Source organism: Notolabrus celidotus, chromosome 15 (assembly GCF_009762535.1).
Source record: "Notolabrus celidotus isolate fNotCel1 chromosome 15, fNotCel1.pri, whole genome shotgun sequence".
NCBI classification, from domain to species: Eukaryota; Metazoa; Chordata; class Actinopteri; order Labriformes; family Labridae; genus Notolabrus; species Notolabrus celidotus.
This window is the reverse complement of record NC_048286.1, coordinates 23,843,350-23,863,556: the sequence shown is the minus strand read 5'-3', so window position 1 is coordinate 23,863,556 and position 20,207 is coordinate 23,843,350. Positions and strand designations below refer to the sequence as shown.

At 40.5% G+C, this 20,207-nt stretch overlaps 1 protein-coding gene across 6 annotated transcripts in view; it reads left to right on the top strand.

Moving 5' to 3' along the window:
• Nucleotides 1-6,381: 6,381 nt before the first annotated feature.
• The window catches only part of tbl1xr1b (tbl1x receptor 1b), a 29,460-nt gene continuing 15,634 nt past the window's right edge, over nucleotides 6,382-20,207 (top strand). The window contains exons 1-6 of one of the 6 annotated variants that reach the window (XM_034703206.1): nucleotides 6,383-6,599; nucleotides 9,322-9,388; nucleotides 9,860-9,903; nucleotides 18,356-18,459; nucleotides 18,614-18,759; nucleotides 18,889-19,105. In XM_034703206.1, coding sequence (XP_034559097.1) covers nucleotides 18,402-18,459; nucleotides 18,614-18,759; nucleotides 18,889-19,105 — 421 coding nt within the window. In that variant the 5' untranslated portion in view covers nucleotides 6,383-6,599; nucleotides 9,322-9,388; nucleotides 9,860-9,903; nucleotides 18,356-18,401. Of the gene's footprint in view, nucleotides 6,604-9,321; nucleotides 9,389-9,859; nucleotides 9,904-18,355; nucleotides 18,460-18,560; nucleotides 18,760-18,888; nucleotides 19,106-20,207 lie in introns of all 6 variants that reach the window. The other 5 variants (XM_034703207.1, XM_034703209.1, XM_034703204.1 and 2 more) reach the window with 5 other exon arrangements.

Genomic DNA, 20,207 nt, shown 5'->3' with positions numbered 1-20,207 from the left:
ACATGGTCTCTGCTGTCTCACTGTTTCCTCATTGGTGCCTGTCATAATCTCCAGTCTTTGCACAACCAACTTTCAAAAAAGCTACAGCTTCTGTGTGAAACTAATGTGAGCTGAAAAAAAATGACAGTGAGTTCAGTCTGTGGGGTCCTACCTCTTGTAGCGGTGTTGTTATGATAATCCAGACATTGGGCTACAACTGTCAGCAGTGGCTCTCCAACATGGCCTGGGCTCCCAGAGAAAGCAGCTGACTACCTCTTATTTAAACCCTAAACCCCAAGTGAACAGAATGCCGGTCATACCTGTGTCAGTAATATGAGTTCCTCGCACAATGCCGTCATGCTTAAAATGAGTTTGTCCAGCACAATGAATGTCCACTGTGACTCTGAATAACCATCTGTGACTGGCTCCGCCGGGGGCCTGTCGCTATGTTTGTTACAGGCACTGCTGCATGTCCAATGAGGAATTCAGGAGTACTTATTTAAACTCCCTACCCCCTGCTTTTCCATGTTACTAATGTACAGTATGTTTGAAGGCAACTTGAAGGCCACAGCTGAAGACACTGTGTGAAGAAAAGAGTACCATCTCTTACCACAAGGTGTCTCTGCAACCTCAGACACTGAAGAAAAACATGAAGAAAGACTTCCTTTATGACTTTTACTTACAAAGATCACTCAGAAGGCTTTACATTATTGGAGTGATAATTCAGTAGCTTATAAATTTTATTTTGAAGAGGGTTGCCTTTCATTGTGGCGTGTTTTTTTTATTATTATTTCTGCAAATGTATTTTATGAAACTGTTAATTAAGCCATTGACTGTTATATGACATAATGAATGTGGAATAAGTATGAACATATATCATTCTCTTTCTACAAGATTGTGCCACAAAAAATATTATAGATTTCTCAGGCATAAATGTTTATTTTTAATCAGGAAGCCTAATTTTTTTAATGCAATTACAATTTTTTTGATGAATTATACATTTCTTCTCATGCTTTAGATCTATACCAGGAAAGATCAATACTTTGTAAGTACATTCACATTGATTTTTATATGACACATACACACCATTACTATTATTATTTTTGAATGTTTGACTTTTGTTAAATGTGTTCTGATTGATTTTATGTATTGACGTTTTAAATGTTAACATGTCACAGCCAACTCCAGCCTCCATCAGACTAATATAAGTGGTTGCTTTCTGGTGTCATGACTTTAATGTATTCACCTATGTGTTGGACAGTACTGGTCAGAGATTGGGAATGTGTATGATGGGGATGTCAGTAAATTTGTCTTAGCTTCAGTCCCAAAATTTCACACAAGGTTAAATCATACCAACTTCACAGGAAGTATATATATATATATATATATATATATATATATATATATATATATATATATCACAATGCTACCAATTTGCTCATGTACAAAAACAACTTCTGCAGTAGCATTATATTGCACAACCTCCAGGACCAACATCTTACATTACCAGCTGATGAGAATCTTAATGGACGTAGGCAGAAATTAATGCATAAAATGATGCAGCCCGGTCTGAGGGACTCTAAATCTACTGCCAGAGGCTAAACGCTAAAACTCTGGGTAAAGATTGTTTGCTTTTCCCTTGCAGAGCCAGTTTAATGAGCAATCTTGGATGCAGTCTTCACTCAATACGTTTGATCATAAAAGTCTGTCCCTTATTGCAGCATCATTGTGCTCATCACTTTCCATTCACTGCCTCCTCACAGCTCCCTGAAGAACTCCACGGCTGATTCTGCCTCATAGCTCTGACGCTTCTCTCTTTAATTGCAGCCTGGCCTTATGTTTGGCCCTGAAAAAATAACTGCCCCTTCTGCATACTGTAGTACAGCAGGGAAACACATGCACAAACATAGCCGGATGAGAAAAAGACCCAAGGGCATGCAGATGGAGAGGTATTTATTTGTGGTGAGGCCTAAACATAGCAACAAAGAAGTGTAGACTGTCTTCAAGTAGCACATTTGGAGGTGAAATAACATAGTTACAGGGGGGATGAAAGGAGATTCTGCGTCTTTGTTTCTCAGGATCTATAAATAGCTCTTGCTGAGCCGGCAGTGGAGCTGAGCAGCAGTCCCTTCTCTTGCTCCATTTTCCCCTTTTTTTTCGGTCGCTCAGCCTCCAGCAGACATATTTCATGGTGTTGATGCATTTGTGATGACTGGATCACTCTGATGTTAAACAGCTATCAGATCAAGTAGATGGTATTCTTTGTTACTAAAATACAACTTATATTAGCTTTGCTGCAAGTATGAGGGTCACCTGTGCTGCTGTGCATCACACTAACAAAATTGCACATTTGCCATCTGTTACACACTCCATTGTACATATTATTTTATTCTAGATTCTAAGATTTGTAGTGATGCATGCTATATTGATAATAAAACAAAATCAGCTTCATAGATTTTCTGTTATCTACATTTGAAATAATAAGAAAGGGCACAGGAGTGGGCACCGCATTAATAAACTGTAAATTAGAAATGTGAGATTTTCACTCTTCATTCATAGTTTGACATCTCTTTTTGTCCTCAAAGAGATGGTAGTCTCAGACTGTATGTCTGTATTCGACTAATCTCCTCTTCATTATTCCTTCTCCACCACGCACTAACCCAAAAGTGAAACAGGCATTACTGCTGTTGCTAAGGCAATCGATAAAGCTTGGTGCCACTTGTGTTGCTGTATCCAAGCAATTACACAATGCCAACAGGTCCAACACATATTTATCAGTTTTGCCGCTGTGCTCGCATCCCCAGCAACCTTGTGTTATTGTCCTGCAGATTGGCTCCCCGCCCCCACACTGATATCTTACTGCTGTTTTCATCCCAGACTCACATATATGGAAGGAAACACGGCTAATCTCATTTTATGGAGAGCTGCTAGACAGTGCAAACACAAACAGAATGCATGAAGATATTTTTTTCTAATCTCTGTCAGAAGCTATTCTTGTACATCTATTAATGTACAGTAATACGTGCATGGACTGTATGACAAAAGAGCTGGATATACAGTCATAGATAAGTGAGTCAATTCACAATATTTGTCTGTATCGTGAAAAATATATTGCGTAAAGCTTGGCATTGGCGAGAAGAAATTTACCTCCCATTTGTTCACTGGCAGCCAAAACACCCTCACACACAGTGGGAGTGATGGAGCACAGATTCCTGTTTCTACTGGCTTTAGGAGAAAGAAGCAAGATGCAGAATGTGGGGAAATCACTCAGGAGTTATCCTAAAAGAGGAAAGCAGTGCTGAAACAGAAACATATTATTGCATAATTTCATCCAGCTAACCTCCTTACGGATGTATGTATGGTACAAGATATTAGACTGGCTAGTTTCTTGTGACGTAAGGGTGTTGACAAGGGGCCAGGTGAGCACTGACATAATTAAGAGGGAGGATCAAACAGATTAGAAAGCAAAAGTGAAAAGCTGAATGGTCCATCACTCAACAATGCAGCTATCAAGATATACATATAACAATTGAAGAGTTGTACTATCCTGTTGCGTGCAAATGCAGCCACTATGCAATATTAATGAAGAAGATGATAAGCTGCACTGTTTTGCATTGATAAAGGATCTGACCCACAAAATTACACTGATTTTTACATAGTCACAAATTAAATGTGATCTCCTTTTGTGTATGAGGATGCATGCACTGCATGAGTTTGAGAAATACAGAGAGGTTGTTGTTGTGGGTTTCAGTGCTCCAGCAGAAATGATGACATTTTTTATTCTGGGGGAAAAAAATGCTGCCTCAAGAATGTATTAAATGCTTAACATTGGTTGTAAATCGTGCAGCTAATTCAATGGGCCCCGAATTCTGCATTACATGATGTGTCATCATCCCAGATTGGAAAATGCAACGGCACTGTAAACGAGAGCTGGCATTAATTGAAGTCAAATATGATTATTTTTTATAGATATTTGATTTTTTTTCCCTGAATTTTGAAGGTCAGCATCAACACTCGTTTTTCATTCATAAGTCAATACTTGATATTGCACACGTTAGATTACCAGGGTGTATTTTAAAATACTGTCAGAATATCATATTGCTTAGAAACATTGAGGAGATTAAAAGGATCATGGATTTTGTGTACATCCCAAAAAAAAAATCAGTGTAAAACACAGATTGCAATGATGATGTAAGCTTGTTGTTGACTTTCCCAGTCTGAATGACTGAGCAAAGGATAGGGGGTGGGGTGTCATTAATCCATGGCGAGTGATGACCCGACAAGCGAAAAAGAGGTGTAGTGGGGGATGGGCGAGGAAACAGTTGTTATGACTGGTGCTTGGCTGCAGGACAAACCTCCAAAAGGCCTCGGCATGTTTGTCTATAATAATATCTAACTGGTTGGTTTCAACGAGGATACGTGAATCTGTCTGGGAACCTACTGGGAGCTAATCCTGAATCCACGCTTGGAGACATCAATCAGTTATGGGGTAGTTTGGTGCTTTAGGAAAATAGGTTAGTCACTGGTGCAGCGTCTAAATGTTATAGTTCTACTTGACTGACATTTGTAACGCATTACATACATGTATTACGTTTGGCACGTGTTTTGGCTTTAATTTCCCCACAAACTATGACGTAGTGAAAAGAGGGGACGACAAATACGTTGCACACAACTGTAGTCACGGGTCATCCTTACATTGTAGAGATGTGACGTTCGCGAACGAGTCGGTCTTTTGAACGGCTCTTTTAAGTGAACGATGAGAACTGATTCACAGTTGTGAGCCGTTCATTTGGGAGACGTTTGTATATGTAGATTGCCAACCTGCGTGCCCCATGAGTCTTTTGTTCACACTTATTGTCTAGACTTTGTTATAGTTTACATTATTTGATGTGGATTCGAGTCAAGATTTTATTTATTTATTTATTTATCTATTTATTTATTTAAAGGGACAGTGCATATTAATGAACATTTCAGCATTTCACCAGAGTAAATATGCCAGAGTTAGCCATAAGGCTAATTTTTATCCATGGTCCCTGACAGGTCAAAACCATAGACTGTATAAAATATGGACGTAGTATCCGTGACGTCACCCATCTGTTCCTGAGAGCCAATCGACAGCAGCAGCCATATTGGAAATGCGGAACTCGGAGCCTCTTAGCCAACAGCTGTGTTCCCGACCGGGAGTCAAGTCAGTCATGTCCTTATTTGGGCAAACACTCGAAATCTTAATATCCTCTGAACTGTCACATTAGAAAAAAATTCACCCCCCGTACAGTGTGTGCCGATAGAGAGATTAGCTACGTAGAGCCAAGCCGTTTTTTGAACCAGGCTGTAAACTGTTTTTCCCATTTATGTCTATGTGGTATCCGTTGTTTACGCAGTCAGACTCAAGCGGATTCCCCGAGGTATTGCAGTTTATAACACTTCTGCATGGGCTTCATCGTTTGAGACAGGAGTTTGCCGCTTGGTCAAAACAGAGTTCATGAAAACAGTATATCATAGTAGGATGACAATGAAAACAATAATACATCACAAGAGCATAATAAGTTATACAGAAGTGCAAGTTAGTGCATTAAAGTGCCATAGAGCAGAATTACGCGACATATCTGGAACTGGACCACGTAAAATATGGACAAGTAAAAATGCATACCTTAAAACCAGAAGCTGAGCTCCTTTTTGTAAAGTAGTTCAGGTGTAGAAACACCAGGTGGGGTAGTACAATTTTGCATTCACATTTTTATAATGTCCTAATTTTTATTTTAGTTGTATTTATATTTTTTATATACATATATATTTATTCCTATTTATTATTTTTATCAATCAATCAATCAACCTTTATTTGTATAGCGCCAAAACACAACAAACGTTATCTCAAGACGCTTTTACAAACATATTTTTTTCTGTATTGTTAAAATGTTCTTGTGTGGAAAATTTTACAGTAAAGTTGTTTTGCATGGAAGTTATCTGTAGCCTGCGTAGTTTTTGTAGTGCAACATAGTTTTTTTAGGTGAGAGAAAATTCAAAATAGTGATCTCACTGGCATGGGGATATATGGCACCATTTTATGGAGTGTTTACACTGCCAAATTAAATTATAATCAATATTTCAGAATAATTCCCAATAATAGAGTATATATATTGGTGGGATGTGTAAATCTGAATTATTCTGATCCAAATCTTATCTTATAATCAGTGATTGTTTCCTTGATAAAAACGAGTTACCCCTGGTTGACTTCTAATAAATAAATAAATAAATAAATAATTAAATATAACAATGAGCCAGTCTTTTGAACGGCTCTTTTGAAAGGACCGGCTCCTGAAGATCCGGTTCCCTTCAAAGAGCCATAAATCCCATCTCTGTTACATTGAGCTTCAGAGCGGCGCTTTGAAACAACAGTAGTTACAGGCGGCAGCTCATTTCCGCATGGCAGGTCACTCCACTGTGTCGAGTGTCTGAAGCCGTTGCTGGCTTCTTACCGCCTGGCTTCAGTTTAAATATTATAACCTCACGATAGTTTAATGTGTATGGGGAAATTATCTGTTTTTCTTAAGCGATCAAATATGGTCTGACTCGAACAAACGAGCTGTGGAAGATATCGTCCATTGAAAGGTTTTTTCCAAGTAGGTACGAGATTACAGCAACACTGTCATTAGCTTAGCATGCTAGTTAGCCATGAAGCTAGCTAGCTTGTTAGCTGGTTAGCAAGCTCACGATTTCACGCCACATAGCAAAGTTGTTTTATCAAAGAAGCTAACTTGAAGTACGAACCGGAAAACAGTTGCAAACGTCACCCACATTACTGCTAATTATAGTCGACCCGCATCAAATCTAAAGCAGATTGTTTGACTGCTTTGTCTAACTAGCATGATGTGTGGTGACGGTTCAGCCGCCGACAAGGCAGAACTAAGGAGAAGTCTCATGTTAGCTTGTGAGCTAACGTTACCAAGTTATGGCACCGTGTTTATTAAATGGGCTTCAAATAGCTACGTTTCTCTTACATGAGATAGGGAGGCAAAGACACATATGGTGCAAAGTAGTTAATTTGTGACCTAGTTTTGGTTCTGATTATAATTATGTGTGTATACTGTACCATTCATCCACTCAGAGACCCGTGACATGTGAACAGTTGTCAGCCCGCGTCCACACAACAGGAGTAGTTTGCAAAGTTGCATTATAGCAGCTTTTTGTTAAACTTCCATCAGAGTAAACTGTGTTTTCACCCATTGCTTTAAACTGGGGCAGGTTATATCGCTTGCTTAGACCTGTGCGTATTAATGTAACCAGTGTAGTTCATACCATGCAGTATCCATCGTATGTATGGGGGGTGGGGGGTGCCATGCTATTTTGCTAATTTTGCAACCGGTATATTGGTGTGGTGGCATAACTTTCATTGAAGCTTATTGGATGTGTAGGGGCGTAATGAGTCTTTTCAACAACGATTCGATATGTAACACGATTCGTGTTTGCCGATACGATTAAAAGAACGATATTGGTTCATTTAGAACAACACAATCCAGAACGATTCAGTGACTTGAAGTTGATTCAGTAACTTTTCAGCCAAAAATTCAACCAGTATGATTGTGAAATAAATACCTTGATACTGGACAGTCCTAGCGAGAACGCTGCAAGAGGTGACTGGACGGACGGCGTTGTGTGAAACCCCATGGCGCCTTAAGGCTGATTTATACTTCTGCGTCGAATCAACAACGTAGCCTACGCCGGAGGTCCGCGGAGCTCCCTTCCCTAAGCAGAGGCCTACGCACGTAGCTGATGTGCACCTCCTCCAAAATGTAACTACCCGTTGAGTTGACGCGGACCACAAGCCATGTGATTGGTCCGCTTGGCGGCATTGTATTTCCCGCATTTACATCACTTACGGGATCCCCGCTCATCGGCCATGTATTTCATCTCCTCCTCTCTATTCTTCATGTAATCATGTCTGTATGATGAACAGCAGCATGTATCAGCTGTAGATTAACAGAACACGCTCGGAATCTCTGTGGAAAAGTAAACAGAGATCGTAGCGGGGCCTAAAGCGGGCGATCGGTTATCAGAGAGACCGCACTGCCCTCAAGCGTTTCGGCTGAGAATTGTTGCGCGACACGGACACATCGACGCACAAGTATGTGGTGCTCGTAGGGTCAACGCAGAAGTATAAATCAGCCTTTAGTAGGTGGTTGGATAGATGTGTCGTGTTGCTGTGGTACTTAATGTGAACTTTACATACCCTACAAACAGCGAGCGACTTATTTAGAACATCTCTGTCTTTGCAAAAGCCAAAGTGTTTCCACACGCTGAACCGCAATGATGGCTTCATCATTTCTGGCTCACCGGCCTCTCCTCTGCCATCCGCCTCGCTTTGTTTTGTTGTCTGCTGGCGCGTGACGATGTCGTCACAGACAGGCAGCCTGAATTGAGTAACGATTAACATCTTTATCATTAAAAGTGTAAAAAACACATCCATATAAAGTCTGCCATGCTTAAATCCAGTGCGTCATTTCCTAGTATCGATACAATCGATTTATTACCTTTTATAAAACGATGTTAGATCATTATAAGTCGTCCGGAAGGCCAACTTGCCGAGCACAGATCAATGTAGTCGGATCATAGGAATATAAATCGATACATCGATGTAGTGGATGAATCGTTACACCCCTATGAATTTGCACGAAATACCTGACTGCAGCAGGGCCAGCTCAGGGCCCAACATGGAAACATTTACACCGAAATGGCGACACAGCAAATATAAACATGAGTAAAGAAAATGAAGCATCAGAGAAAGTAAGCTAAAACAACACAATTCTGGCTCATAATCTAATTTTAGACATCTCCTGCATATAATAAAAATACATGCCATCCATTCAACTGACATCCACCAGAGTCAGCTACAACGTGCAAAGCATTAAGACATGACAGTTCTGGCTTATTGCAGTCCTGACACAGTTCCTGTCATTTGTTTGGTGACACACCCCTTTGTTCATAACACTTTCCCCCAGCTGCCTTTTCACCCACTCACTCACACACAGCTGCTAAACTGTCTGCTCTAATGTAGGTACATTGTCACAGCATTGATAGAGAACTATATTCTCTGTCAATTATTAGCCTGGTTTGTATAGTTCTTGTGTAGTTCAATCTTGCGTTGAATACATATATTTATATATGTGCAAAAAGCCTTTTCTATAGCCAAGACATAAATGTAAAAAAAACATATTTTAAATGATTGATAGTAATGCTGCATTGGCAAATTGAATTAAATAGAACTTGACTGTGTCTGTGATCCTGATGTAACTTAAGTATGTTTCAATGTTGTGACGTAATTCAGTTTCTATTTCTTTCTTTCAGGAGCTCAGAGTTCTTGCTGAGGACAACAGAGCCATGATGTGCATCTGAAGACATCTTGATCACATGGGTACTGTGTCTCTTTTTTTGCTTTTCCTTATAAATCTGTATATATTGCTTTACCTTTCTCTGTTACTATGTTCTTTCAGCGCTGTCTATGACATCAAAGAACTATACATTTCTCCAAAGCATTCAGACTCAAAACCAGAAGAGGGGGGCGGGTATTCGGGGGGGGGGCGGGACAAGAACTGATCCGCCAACGCTATCATTTAGTATCACATAGGTCTCCAAAAAGTTGTAGTCTTCCTTACTAGTGCCAAACCACCCTGCAGACCTGCCAACACTCCTGATTTAGGCGGGAGTCTATTGCTTTTTAACTTGTTCTCCCGCTGTACTCCCGAGTTGTTATTTCTCCCGACAATCTCCCTATTTCACGTTGATGTCAATCAAATGAGTGTTCCTCAACTTATTTTTCAAGAAGTCCTCTATTTGAGCTTTATATCCAAACCCCAAAAAACATTCACCCCTCCTCTCCCCGTAGATGGTTTGATCCAGAAGACTGCATGAGATTGTTTCTGACAGCAGGTAAACACAGACACACATGTACTGAAGACAGGTAGATCTGTGACACCGGTAGCTGAAGTGTTCATTAGACAAATTTGCGCAGCATCCTAGGGCTGGGCGATATGGCCTAGGAATGAAATCCCCAACTTTTTTACAAAAATCTCAATTTACGATTTTAATCGATTTTGTGTTTTTCTCCTGAAAAAAGAAAACTGCAAATGACTAACAACAAGTTTTGATTTAATTTTATCAATAAGATTTGACAAAGGCAAACTGAATTTCCCCTTAAAGGTACAGTGTGCAGTAGTGACAGAACAGGCTTGGTAGGAATGGGAAACAATATTCATTGTACTGATATTCCTTTTTTGATTGTGAAAACTTGACAAATGGAGTATCATACTTATCATGCATTACAGGAACTTATTTTCATTGAAGGCCACTGTTGTTTCAAAGGAGGAGTGGGCAAGGATGTGTTTCAGTCTAAAATCTGACTGTTAAGACATTGCTAAATAGTCCTATGTCCACACACTGTACCTTAAAAAAAGTGCAAACTGTAAACTTTTCTTTAAAAGTGCATTATGTAGTTTCGCTAACATTGAATTCAAACACAATATAACTTTGCGGAGGAGGTCACAGAGAAAATCTAGAATCTATTTTAAATCGCTTGAAACCAAAAATGCGATTAATCGATTAAATCGATTTATCGTACAGCCCTACAGCATCCTCTTTAAAGTTCATCAGGAGAGTTTAGAGCTGTGTGAATCTGATGGAAGAGTGCTGACAGTGTAACTATCACAATGTCACAGGTGAAGTTATTAAATCACTAAACTCTACCTCATAACCTCAGGTGGAGATGCAGAGGAAATCTCTTCCTTCTTTAAATAAAGAGCAGAAAGCAGCAGAGGCTGAGGATGCAGAGGTTACTGTAGGTCAGATAACATTTAGCTGTAGATAATAAATATGATTTAAAGGACCCAGATAAATGACTTTAAAAAGCACATAGAGATGTATTTCATGTTACAGAGACTCCTGCATTGATACTATACTATAATGGTATTAACATAAAAAAAATGTTAATAAAACGCAAACCCCTCTACTTCGAATATGTGTGTTACTCCTCACTGCAGTGGCTCACTCTACTCTCACTCTTCAACATGAATTTTGTCATATTTGTAAGACATGGATTTTTTTTATTTTGTATGTTTTCATTGCTCTATTTTAGAGAAAACCTTGAAATTAAGAGACATTTAAATTATTTGACTTACATATCAGTTTATTAAATGTATTGAAGGTGACATATTATGCTCTTTTTCATCATAATATATTGGTCTGAGAGGTCCCCAAAAATATCTTTAAAGTTTATTTCTCAAAAAAACACTTTGAAATCAGATTTGGTATGCCTGTAAACCCATCTTTTTCAGCCCTGCTCAGAACAGGCTGTTTTCTGTGTCTGTGCCTTTAAATGAGAATGAGCTCTCTGACCTCGGCTCTCCAGCACGTTGATCTAATGTTTACATGTTGGCTGAATAAACACGGCTGCTCACAGACCCGCGTTACTTCAACCTATCTGATCCAGAATCTGATCCTGACGGAGAGGCGCCTGCAGCAGGACCTTTCTGAAGGATTGGTCACAGATTTTGTGTTTCTTGTTGTTTTATATGTCAGTATGTCGACGTGTGTCTTGGTACACAGCGACGAACATGTAGCTGTGTGGCTATGCTAACTAGCGCTAGCACTTTTCCATGAAAAATAAAAATCATCCACTAGATCTTCAAACCTGCAGAGGTGGGGAGTAAAACCGACCTTTGTGTTTATTAAGACAGCCTGCAACTAGCATGCCTCCCTCCGAAGCTCCTTGTTAGCACACGTGTGCAGATAATGAAAAACGGGGGAGAGGTTGAGTTGTATTTTATACAGTATATGGGCTTAACAAGTTCTGAGCTCTGACTTCCGTTACAGACCGGATATTGTTATGGCGTGTGAAAAACACGGAAAACTGAAATGGCTCGTTTCAGCACACATTTATAGGAAGGTGGAGAAATCAGAACAGGGGCAGAATGTTTTGTTTTTTTTAATTTTTGGGGGGTTTGTAGACATGCCAGGGACACATATTCGGGTAGAGAAACATTAAAAAGTCGATTTTGCATGATATGTCACCTTTAATCTGCAGTTCTGGGTGAAATATGGACGGGGTTGCTGGGTATAGGCTGATTTTACGATACTCCAGAAAATCTCCCTATTTTTCACAGTCCAATGTTGGCAGGTATGGCCGAGTAATAAGATTGGATTTCAAGTAGCATAAGTTGTTGCTACAATCTCTCTAATTTAGTTCACACAACTGTCTTATTTACTCTTATTAACTACCCAACACTATCTGGTTGGTTGTAACTATAACTCAGAATCAATAGTTGTGACATGTTTAAGGTTGAATGGTAGTTTTAAGTTGGTAGCTGAAAAGGAAAAGGAGTAACTCTGGGAGAGAGCAAGGTAAAACCACCAATAACAACACATAAATGCAAATCAGGAACACCATAATGCTGCTACTGCTACTAACGCATGAGTGTTGTCAGTCATTTGTAAAGGAATGCAGGTTCACTGAGTGTGAGATCTTTGTTGGCACAGTTCAAATGGAGTCTGGAGTAGTGGTAATGTGAGACTGGTGTCAGTGAGTTTAATGTCTTGAGAGCTCTACTATCTGAAGTCTTCTTAGAACGACTGCTACTTCACAGCACTGTTGATATAGGATCGCAGTTAACTTCTATTTTGTCCCAAGCTTTCTCATCAAATCTAGTGAACTTGATTCAGTAAGATGCAGAGATAGTTTTTACACGTGTGTAACTCTTGTATCTATTGGAGACTCAGCTGTGTGTTTCTTTTAAAAGCCAAATCATGTGAATAGTGATGTGCAACTGCCTTTTGTTGATGTACATCAGGGCTGCGCCATATCAGCCCTGATGTACATGAACAGTGAAATATTGGACATCAAGTTTGAGAGATGAAACACTTGACCTGTTCTTGTCAGTGAGCTATGACCTCGTTCGCTGCTCTTGCGTCACTTGAGTGGTGATGACATTTGCCAGCAGCCTTTCAAAACACGAGTGTTGGATATATAAACATGCGTGTTCATTGACTGCCACTAGAGGCTGTCTGCAGAAACCACATACACAAATCTGAAAAGTCCATCTTTGCAGCAAGAATAAACAGATTTACAGCTTGGTTAAAAAAAAACTAGGGGTGTAACGAATCATCCTCTACATCGATGTATCGATTTATATTCCTATGATCCGACTACATCGATCTGTGCTCGGCAAGTTGGCCTTCAGGACGACATATATCGATCTAACATCATTTTAAAAAGTAATAAATCGATTGTATCAATACTAGGAAATAACGCATTGGATTTAAGCACGGCAGACTTTATATGGATGTGTATTTTTTTTGCACTTTTAATGATAAAGACGTTAAACGTTACTCAATTCAGGCTGCCTGTCTGTGACGTTATCGCCACCCGTCAGCAGACAACAAAACATAGCATGGCGGATGGCAGAGAAGAAGCCGGCTAGCGAGAAATTATCAAGCCACCATCAAGGTCCAGTGTGTGGAAACACTTTGGCTTTTGCAAAGACGGAGATGTTCTAAATTAGTCGCTCGCTGTTTGTAGGATATGTAAAGGTCAAGTAAAGTATCACGGCAACACGACAAATCTATCTTAGCCACCTACTGAGGCGCCATGGGATTTCACACAACGCCGACCGTCTAGGCACCTCTTGCAGCGTTCCTGCTGCAGCAGCAGCGCAAGGTAACATCAGCTCTGCAGAAGCCTCAGGCCTTGTTTGATTATATCAATGATTAATGTATACCTGATCCCCTTAAAAGAAACAACAGGAATCTAGGACTGTCCAGTATCAAGGTGTTTATTTCACAGTCACACTGGTTGAATTTTTGGCTGAAAACTTACTGAAACGACTTCAAGTCACTGAATCGTTTCGGATCGTATCGTTCTAAATGAACCAATATCGTTCATCAATCGTATCGGCAACCACGAACCGTGAATCGAATCAAATCGTTGTTAAAAAGAATCATTACACCCCTAAAACAAACTCATACTCAGAGCCTCAGACTTTCTCCTCCGTACCAAGCTCCTTTTCTGCTACTGTATTTCAATGCTAGTGTGTGAGTATCAAGAAATCATAAGTACACTGACAGTGTGTCGGCATAAGCCTACAATAGGGAGACAGCAATTTGATGCCACTGTGAGCCCCCTATATGTAATATTTTATGGCTAATGAGTATCCTTTTATGCTGAAGAACTATTGGGTCATAAAGTTTTGAAAATATTCTATGCTTCAATACTTTGCCCTCGTACTTAGAAAGTATCCATTATTTTCTACGTTCCTTTGTATCAAAAAGCACCGAAGCTTATGAAAAAGAAAAACAGATCCACATGAGTATTTTCATCCAGACGCTGAGAGAACGGGCAGCAGTGATGGATCGACATAGAGCTTAGGATAAGAGAGAAAGTGCAGGTAAAGTAAACAACATGGAATTGTTTCACACTGGTTGTGCTTTTAATTTTAAGAACGTACAAACACATCCACAGCTCTGTACAACGTGAAGGAAAGTGGTCGACAACTACTGACGCTTGTTATTGGTCCCGTCAACAAAACACACATGTTACGTTTAAAAACAGACAGAGAGCAGAGGAAAGAGAAAACAATGTCACCTGGTCACAGTTCTGCACAATAATTGATGCCCATAAAATGTCTGAAATAGTAAGAAGATCATATCATAAAAACACACTCCGCAGATACATCCTTTTCTTGTGGAGTGAGAAATGTGTTTTGTTGAGATCCTACCGTGTTTGAGGCCGAGAGATCATTACTCAGTGTTAGTGTCATCGTAAACAGACGTCTTGATGTTTTGATCCTTAAAAGCATTTGCTGATTTCTGGTGGCAGCGTGTATCTCAGTGTGTAAGAAATCTAAGCTGTGAGGATTTTTCTGACCTCCTTGTTAGGATAGCTGAAGGGCTTACACCAGATTCCAGGCCTCTTGTTCAGTTGGTCTTGGATCTCAGCCGCTGGGATGCGGCAGGAGGCTTGTTGACTTTTTCAGCGGGCTGGCATGATGGAAACAGTAGAAGTTCTGTCCCCCGTCCAGACCCCTTGTTTATTTCCACAGTCCTGTTTAAACAGTGTGGGTTCTGCATAAGCACCGTTGGATCTGTTATTGCTAAGGTTTAGAGCCCGTCTATTCCAGACGTTTGAGGCCAGAACCAGCCCGCCTGCCTCATGAACATGGCTGGTAATTATTTCCAGTTGTAGGTTAATGATTGGAAACTGGTGCCCAGCCTGGAGCCAGGGAGCTTCTGCGGCTGACACAAGTCAAAAAAATGAAGAGTTATTATTTATCAAATAGCAGATCACAGTTTGTGTACTTCTCTGTGCAGCAGTGTGGGATGTAGGTCAAACAAGGTGATGTTTTTTTTTAACCTCTTCCTCTTCTCAGTTTTCATTGTGTGTGCCAGTTTGGTAATGAGCTACGTCGTTTGCTCGTAGTGTAACAACATCCTGCGTGTGTGTGCCAGCTCTCGATTACACCTGGCTCAGTGCCCCAGCACGTCATCTTTCTTTTACTCTCCATTAATCCTCCTGTGGGATGTTAATGCATGAGTGATGAAGATATTACTCAAACCTCCTTTCAGCCCCCTTCTATGGTGTGTAATACTATCATCTCTTAAATAAGTAGGGCCCTATGAAATCTGTTTGTTTTTTTCCAAATTCTGTTTTTTTTCCTTTTTACATTTTTAAGAATTCTGTTTTTTACCCTTTACACTTATTTGACCACCATGTAGTGTGTGCATTTTGTGTCAGTGATGAAATGCAAAAATCCATAAATTCATTGATGCAACACATCATTGCACACTTTTGCCCAGTATTTCAAGTCAAAACATAATGTTGTAACATAACAACGACCAATAAGTGCTATAAGTACAAAGTGCTTATAGTTGTACATGGTTTCAAGTATAATAAATAACTGAATGTAAACTAGGGCCGCCACAAACGATTATTTTGGTAATCGACAAGTCACTGGTTATTTTTGTGATTAGTCGACTAATCGGATCATACGTAAATTGCAGATAATCGCACCAGCATGCAGCTGCTCTTATATAACCATCATTCGTTTCCAGCTTGAAGTGTTCAAGGTATGTGCTAACTAAAAATATAGACAATTAAAGCTGGGGTTGGTAATCAGATTTAGATCTACAGCCGGAGTAAACCGGGGAAAACACCAACCAATCACCTTTTTTGGGTCCCCAAATTTTAAACCAATCAAATCCCGTCCTGCCGTTCTGTCCGCCTCCTGCGCGTACATTTCCCCAGCGTGCACTTCTCCGAGACCCCTGCCTCTGCTTCCCCTGACTCTACTGACTGCCCCTCTCCCTCGACCTCGGGCCTGTCCCCTCTGACCCGATGAGGTGCTTTACTCAGGACTGTAGTCCGGATCAGAGTCTAAAAAGCTCTCACCACGGGGGCTCTGACAAGCAAAAGAATTAATGACATTTAGTAAGTCCTACAGAAATGTATATGTATTGTAGCGTCCATCCAGACGCTGTAGGGATGACGATAACTGGTCACTGTCGACCGTGATCACTCCAACCAACAAAGCAACAATCAATGTTTGAATGAATGAAGAACTTCTCCTCTTGTCTCTCCTCTCTCCCGCTCACACACTCTACACCTCTCCTGATGACTTCACTGACTGTCAGCACTGTAGGAATTAAGAACACCTACACTGAACACGTTTAACAAACAGTAGAGCTGTTACAGTATTATATGTGTTCTAACTTTTCTCCTGATGTCATGTCACCAGTACAACTGGATAATGCTAGCATGACAGTTGTGAGTACTAACAGCAGCCATGTTTGTTTGTGTTTTTAACTTTCACTATGATAATGTTTTGGTGAGGACCGGTTTTGAATCAGTCACCATCATATGGTCGCAAGTCAGCGGCGCTCGTGCATGTGAACTTTTAATGAACTTTGCAGCTTGTAGCAGCATTTCTGACATGTTTTAATGTGATAGTGCAAAATAAAATGAAGGCACAACTCTGGCCTTAAGCATTTTGAGCTGTAAATGTTTAGTGCATTGTTAAATGGAACCAAAAACTATGCACTAAGTATAGTTGTACTATGAATACTAAATAAATAGCTCACTGTTGACGTTAATGTTAGCAGCTATCTAGCCAATTAGCTGTCCCTCTTCGTCAGAAATTGAATCAGCCATGACCTGCTTCCTTTTCAGATGCTCGTGCCTCGCCATCGTACTGCCAGGCATCTGCCTTGCAGATTTTGCATTGCACATTCTTTTTCTCTTTTATTTTGGAAAAATGCTCCAAAACTTTCAAGCTCCTTAGCCGGCTACATGAGACTTTTAATTCCTCTTTAATTCAGAATTAAAATTAAATCCTCTTTAAAAAGATTAAAAATGACCATGTAAACACCTAATTCCGAATGAAAATGACCATTCAGAATTAAACTTAAATCCGAAGTAAGTGGCTGGTTTATTCTGATTTTAAATCCAAACTGTATAATTCCTCGATCATGTATACGCTCATTCCGCTTTAAATTAATTCTGGTCATTCTGTGCATGCTCTTTCCCTTGTCCTGTCGCGATGACGCACATATTCCGCACTGGCGGGCGGGCACATATTCCAGGATGGCCAAGTGTTGGACTCGAGCCGAGACTATTTATTTAATAGGAGCCTTTGAAGAAATGGATATCATGAAAAGAGTTGATGGACGGAAGCATAAAAATGTGGACCTTTTTTAAGCTGTAGCGTTCAAGTTAATCGAGGGACTTGTCACTCGTGTGGTCTTCCATGTTGTAACCGAAAATAAAAGAAGCAGGAACTGGAGTCTGTTTTCTTCTGGTAAACGTAAATACGTCACACCCGCCCCTGTCCAATCAGAACCCTTCCCAACCCCCAGACCTTAAGCAGATTTGAATAAAGACGATTAAAAGTGTTTTCCACGTAAACCTCAATTCGGAATTACTATTTCCATGTAAATGCGAAGGAGAAAACTTTAATTCTGAATTATTTAATTCTGAATAATTAATTCTGAATTTAAAAATCAGCATGTGACCGTGGCCACTGTAACATTGTAAACATCAGCTCATCATAAGTAATTGCCTAAGGACAAGTATTCTAATAGTAGGACCAGCTAGTCTTTGTGAGGTACCATCTCTCTCCATTTAGGTTTCCCATCGCCCAGTGACATCATGAGGAGAAGGAACGTTTGTCTGGAGAAATGTTTCAGGGGACCGCTTATTTGTGGCACCACACGTGCATCTCCTCACAAACACTCACCCGCCCCCTCCCGAAATACACAACATGTCGAAGCGGCCAACACGGAAATCATAGGGCCCGACCATCATCTCTTAAATAAGGCTGCTTTGTGGTTTCTTTTACAGGCTCCTATCCTGTGCTAACCCAATGGTTTAATCGCCAGGACTCAAAATGAGCATAAGCAGTGATGAGGTCAATTTCCTGGTTTACAGATACCTGCAAGAGTCAGGTAAGCCCAACAAAATATCTTTATTTGTCACACTTCTCAGAATAGCTGCTTTTTTAACTCATATGTAAAATGTTATTTTATTCACCACTTCTCTCGACCAGCTTATTGAACTTCATCTCCATCCCATTTTCCAAATTACCCACACCTCCTTCAGGCTTCTCCCACTCAGCGTTCACCTTTGGCATAGAGAGCCACATCAGCCAGTCTAACATCAATGGAGCCCTGGTGCCCCCTGCTGCCCTCATCTCCATCATCCAGAAGGGCCTGCAGTATGTGGAGGCTGAAGTCAGCATCAATGAGGTCAGACTCCACATAAGTGTAACTTTACAATGAACTGGCAGATAGAGCTGCACATCCAACTCAGAGTTCTAAATGTTGAATTCAATGTATAAAGTGAAATACGAGGCTTCATGCTGTTCTCTACCGCAGGATGGAACCTTATTCGACGGACGGCCCATCGAGTCGCTGTCTCTGATTGACGCTGTAATGCCAGATGTAGTCCAGACCAGGCAGCAGGCCTACAGGGACAAGCTGGCTCAGCAGCAGGCGGCAGCAGGAAGTGGCAGCAGCACAGGCCCCCAGGGAAGTACCAAGAACGGGGAGGGAGCTGCCAACGGGGAGGAAAACGGATCCCACGCCTTAGCCAGTAAGTTGGCTCATGGATGTAATCAATCTCTGTATCAGCCCTCTAACAACACGTGTTTCCTTCTGCTTCAGTGTGGAAAAAATATAAGGTGGCATATCTTTGACGTAATGGAACTGATTTCTATAGTTTGTTGGATACTCACCTCGGTAATCTGGAACTCTATTTTTCACCATGCATTTTCTCAGAGATGTGAATTTAAACTAGATTGTAATGAACAGAAAATGTGTTTACACTTATTTCTATAACATGAATGGTCTTTAAGGATGTGTCATTGCTTTAGCCAAGCATCTCTCAGTCCTAGTCAGTCACCACCCCTTTGCTATATCAGCATTGCCATAACTCGATTACCATTGGAAAGACTTGTGTTACATGTCGAGCCAACTTTCTCTTTAGATGTTGAAAAGCTACTTTCATTGAGCCACTTGATATTGGGCTTGCATTAGCTATACTAATAGCTGGTTATGTCAAGTATTTTTTTTTAACTTGCTGAATATGTTTGTTGACATAAGATGGAGACACTAAGTTAAAGGGATATTTCAGTTTTTTGAAGTGATGTCGTATGAGTTACATTACACTAGTGCTCCTGCTATTCAAGGATTCAAGGTTTTTTATTGTCATACCAATACAAGCTGTCACATGATATGGAACAAAATTATATTAGCCACAATGATTGTGGATGAGCTCTTCCCCCTCAATGAGAAAATTCCCAGATGACCAGCAGGCAAGCTAGGCCAAATTCTCCGCGGACGGGGCCTCCTCTTTTCGCGTAATTTTGCTAAAGTTAAGAAAATACGGTCCAGGCACTCATCACGATGCAAATGCATGCACCAGTAGAAAAAAATGGGGCTATTCAGTTTGCCGGCAGAAACCCTCTTTGTTTTGGCACTATTTTCCGACGCACCTCGCAAACCTGTGTTCTTCCGCTGCATGAGCACGGATACACGCCTATCGACCTTTTACCCCCGCTTTCATGTAAAACATCCGGAAACTGACTTGCACGAACTTCGGTGGAAATATTAGTTGGTAAATGTGTTGGTTTTTTTTGCGTTGGACAAATCTTCATCTTGTCAACCGCTAACGAGGAAGTGAAATTGATGACGAA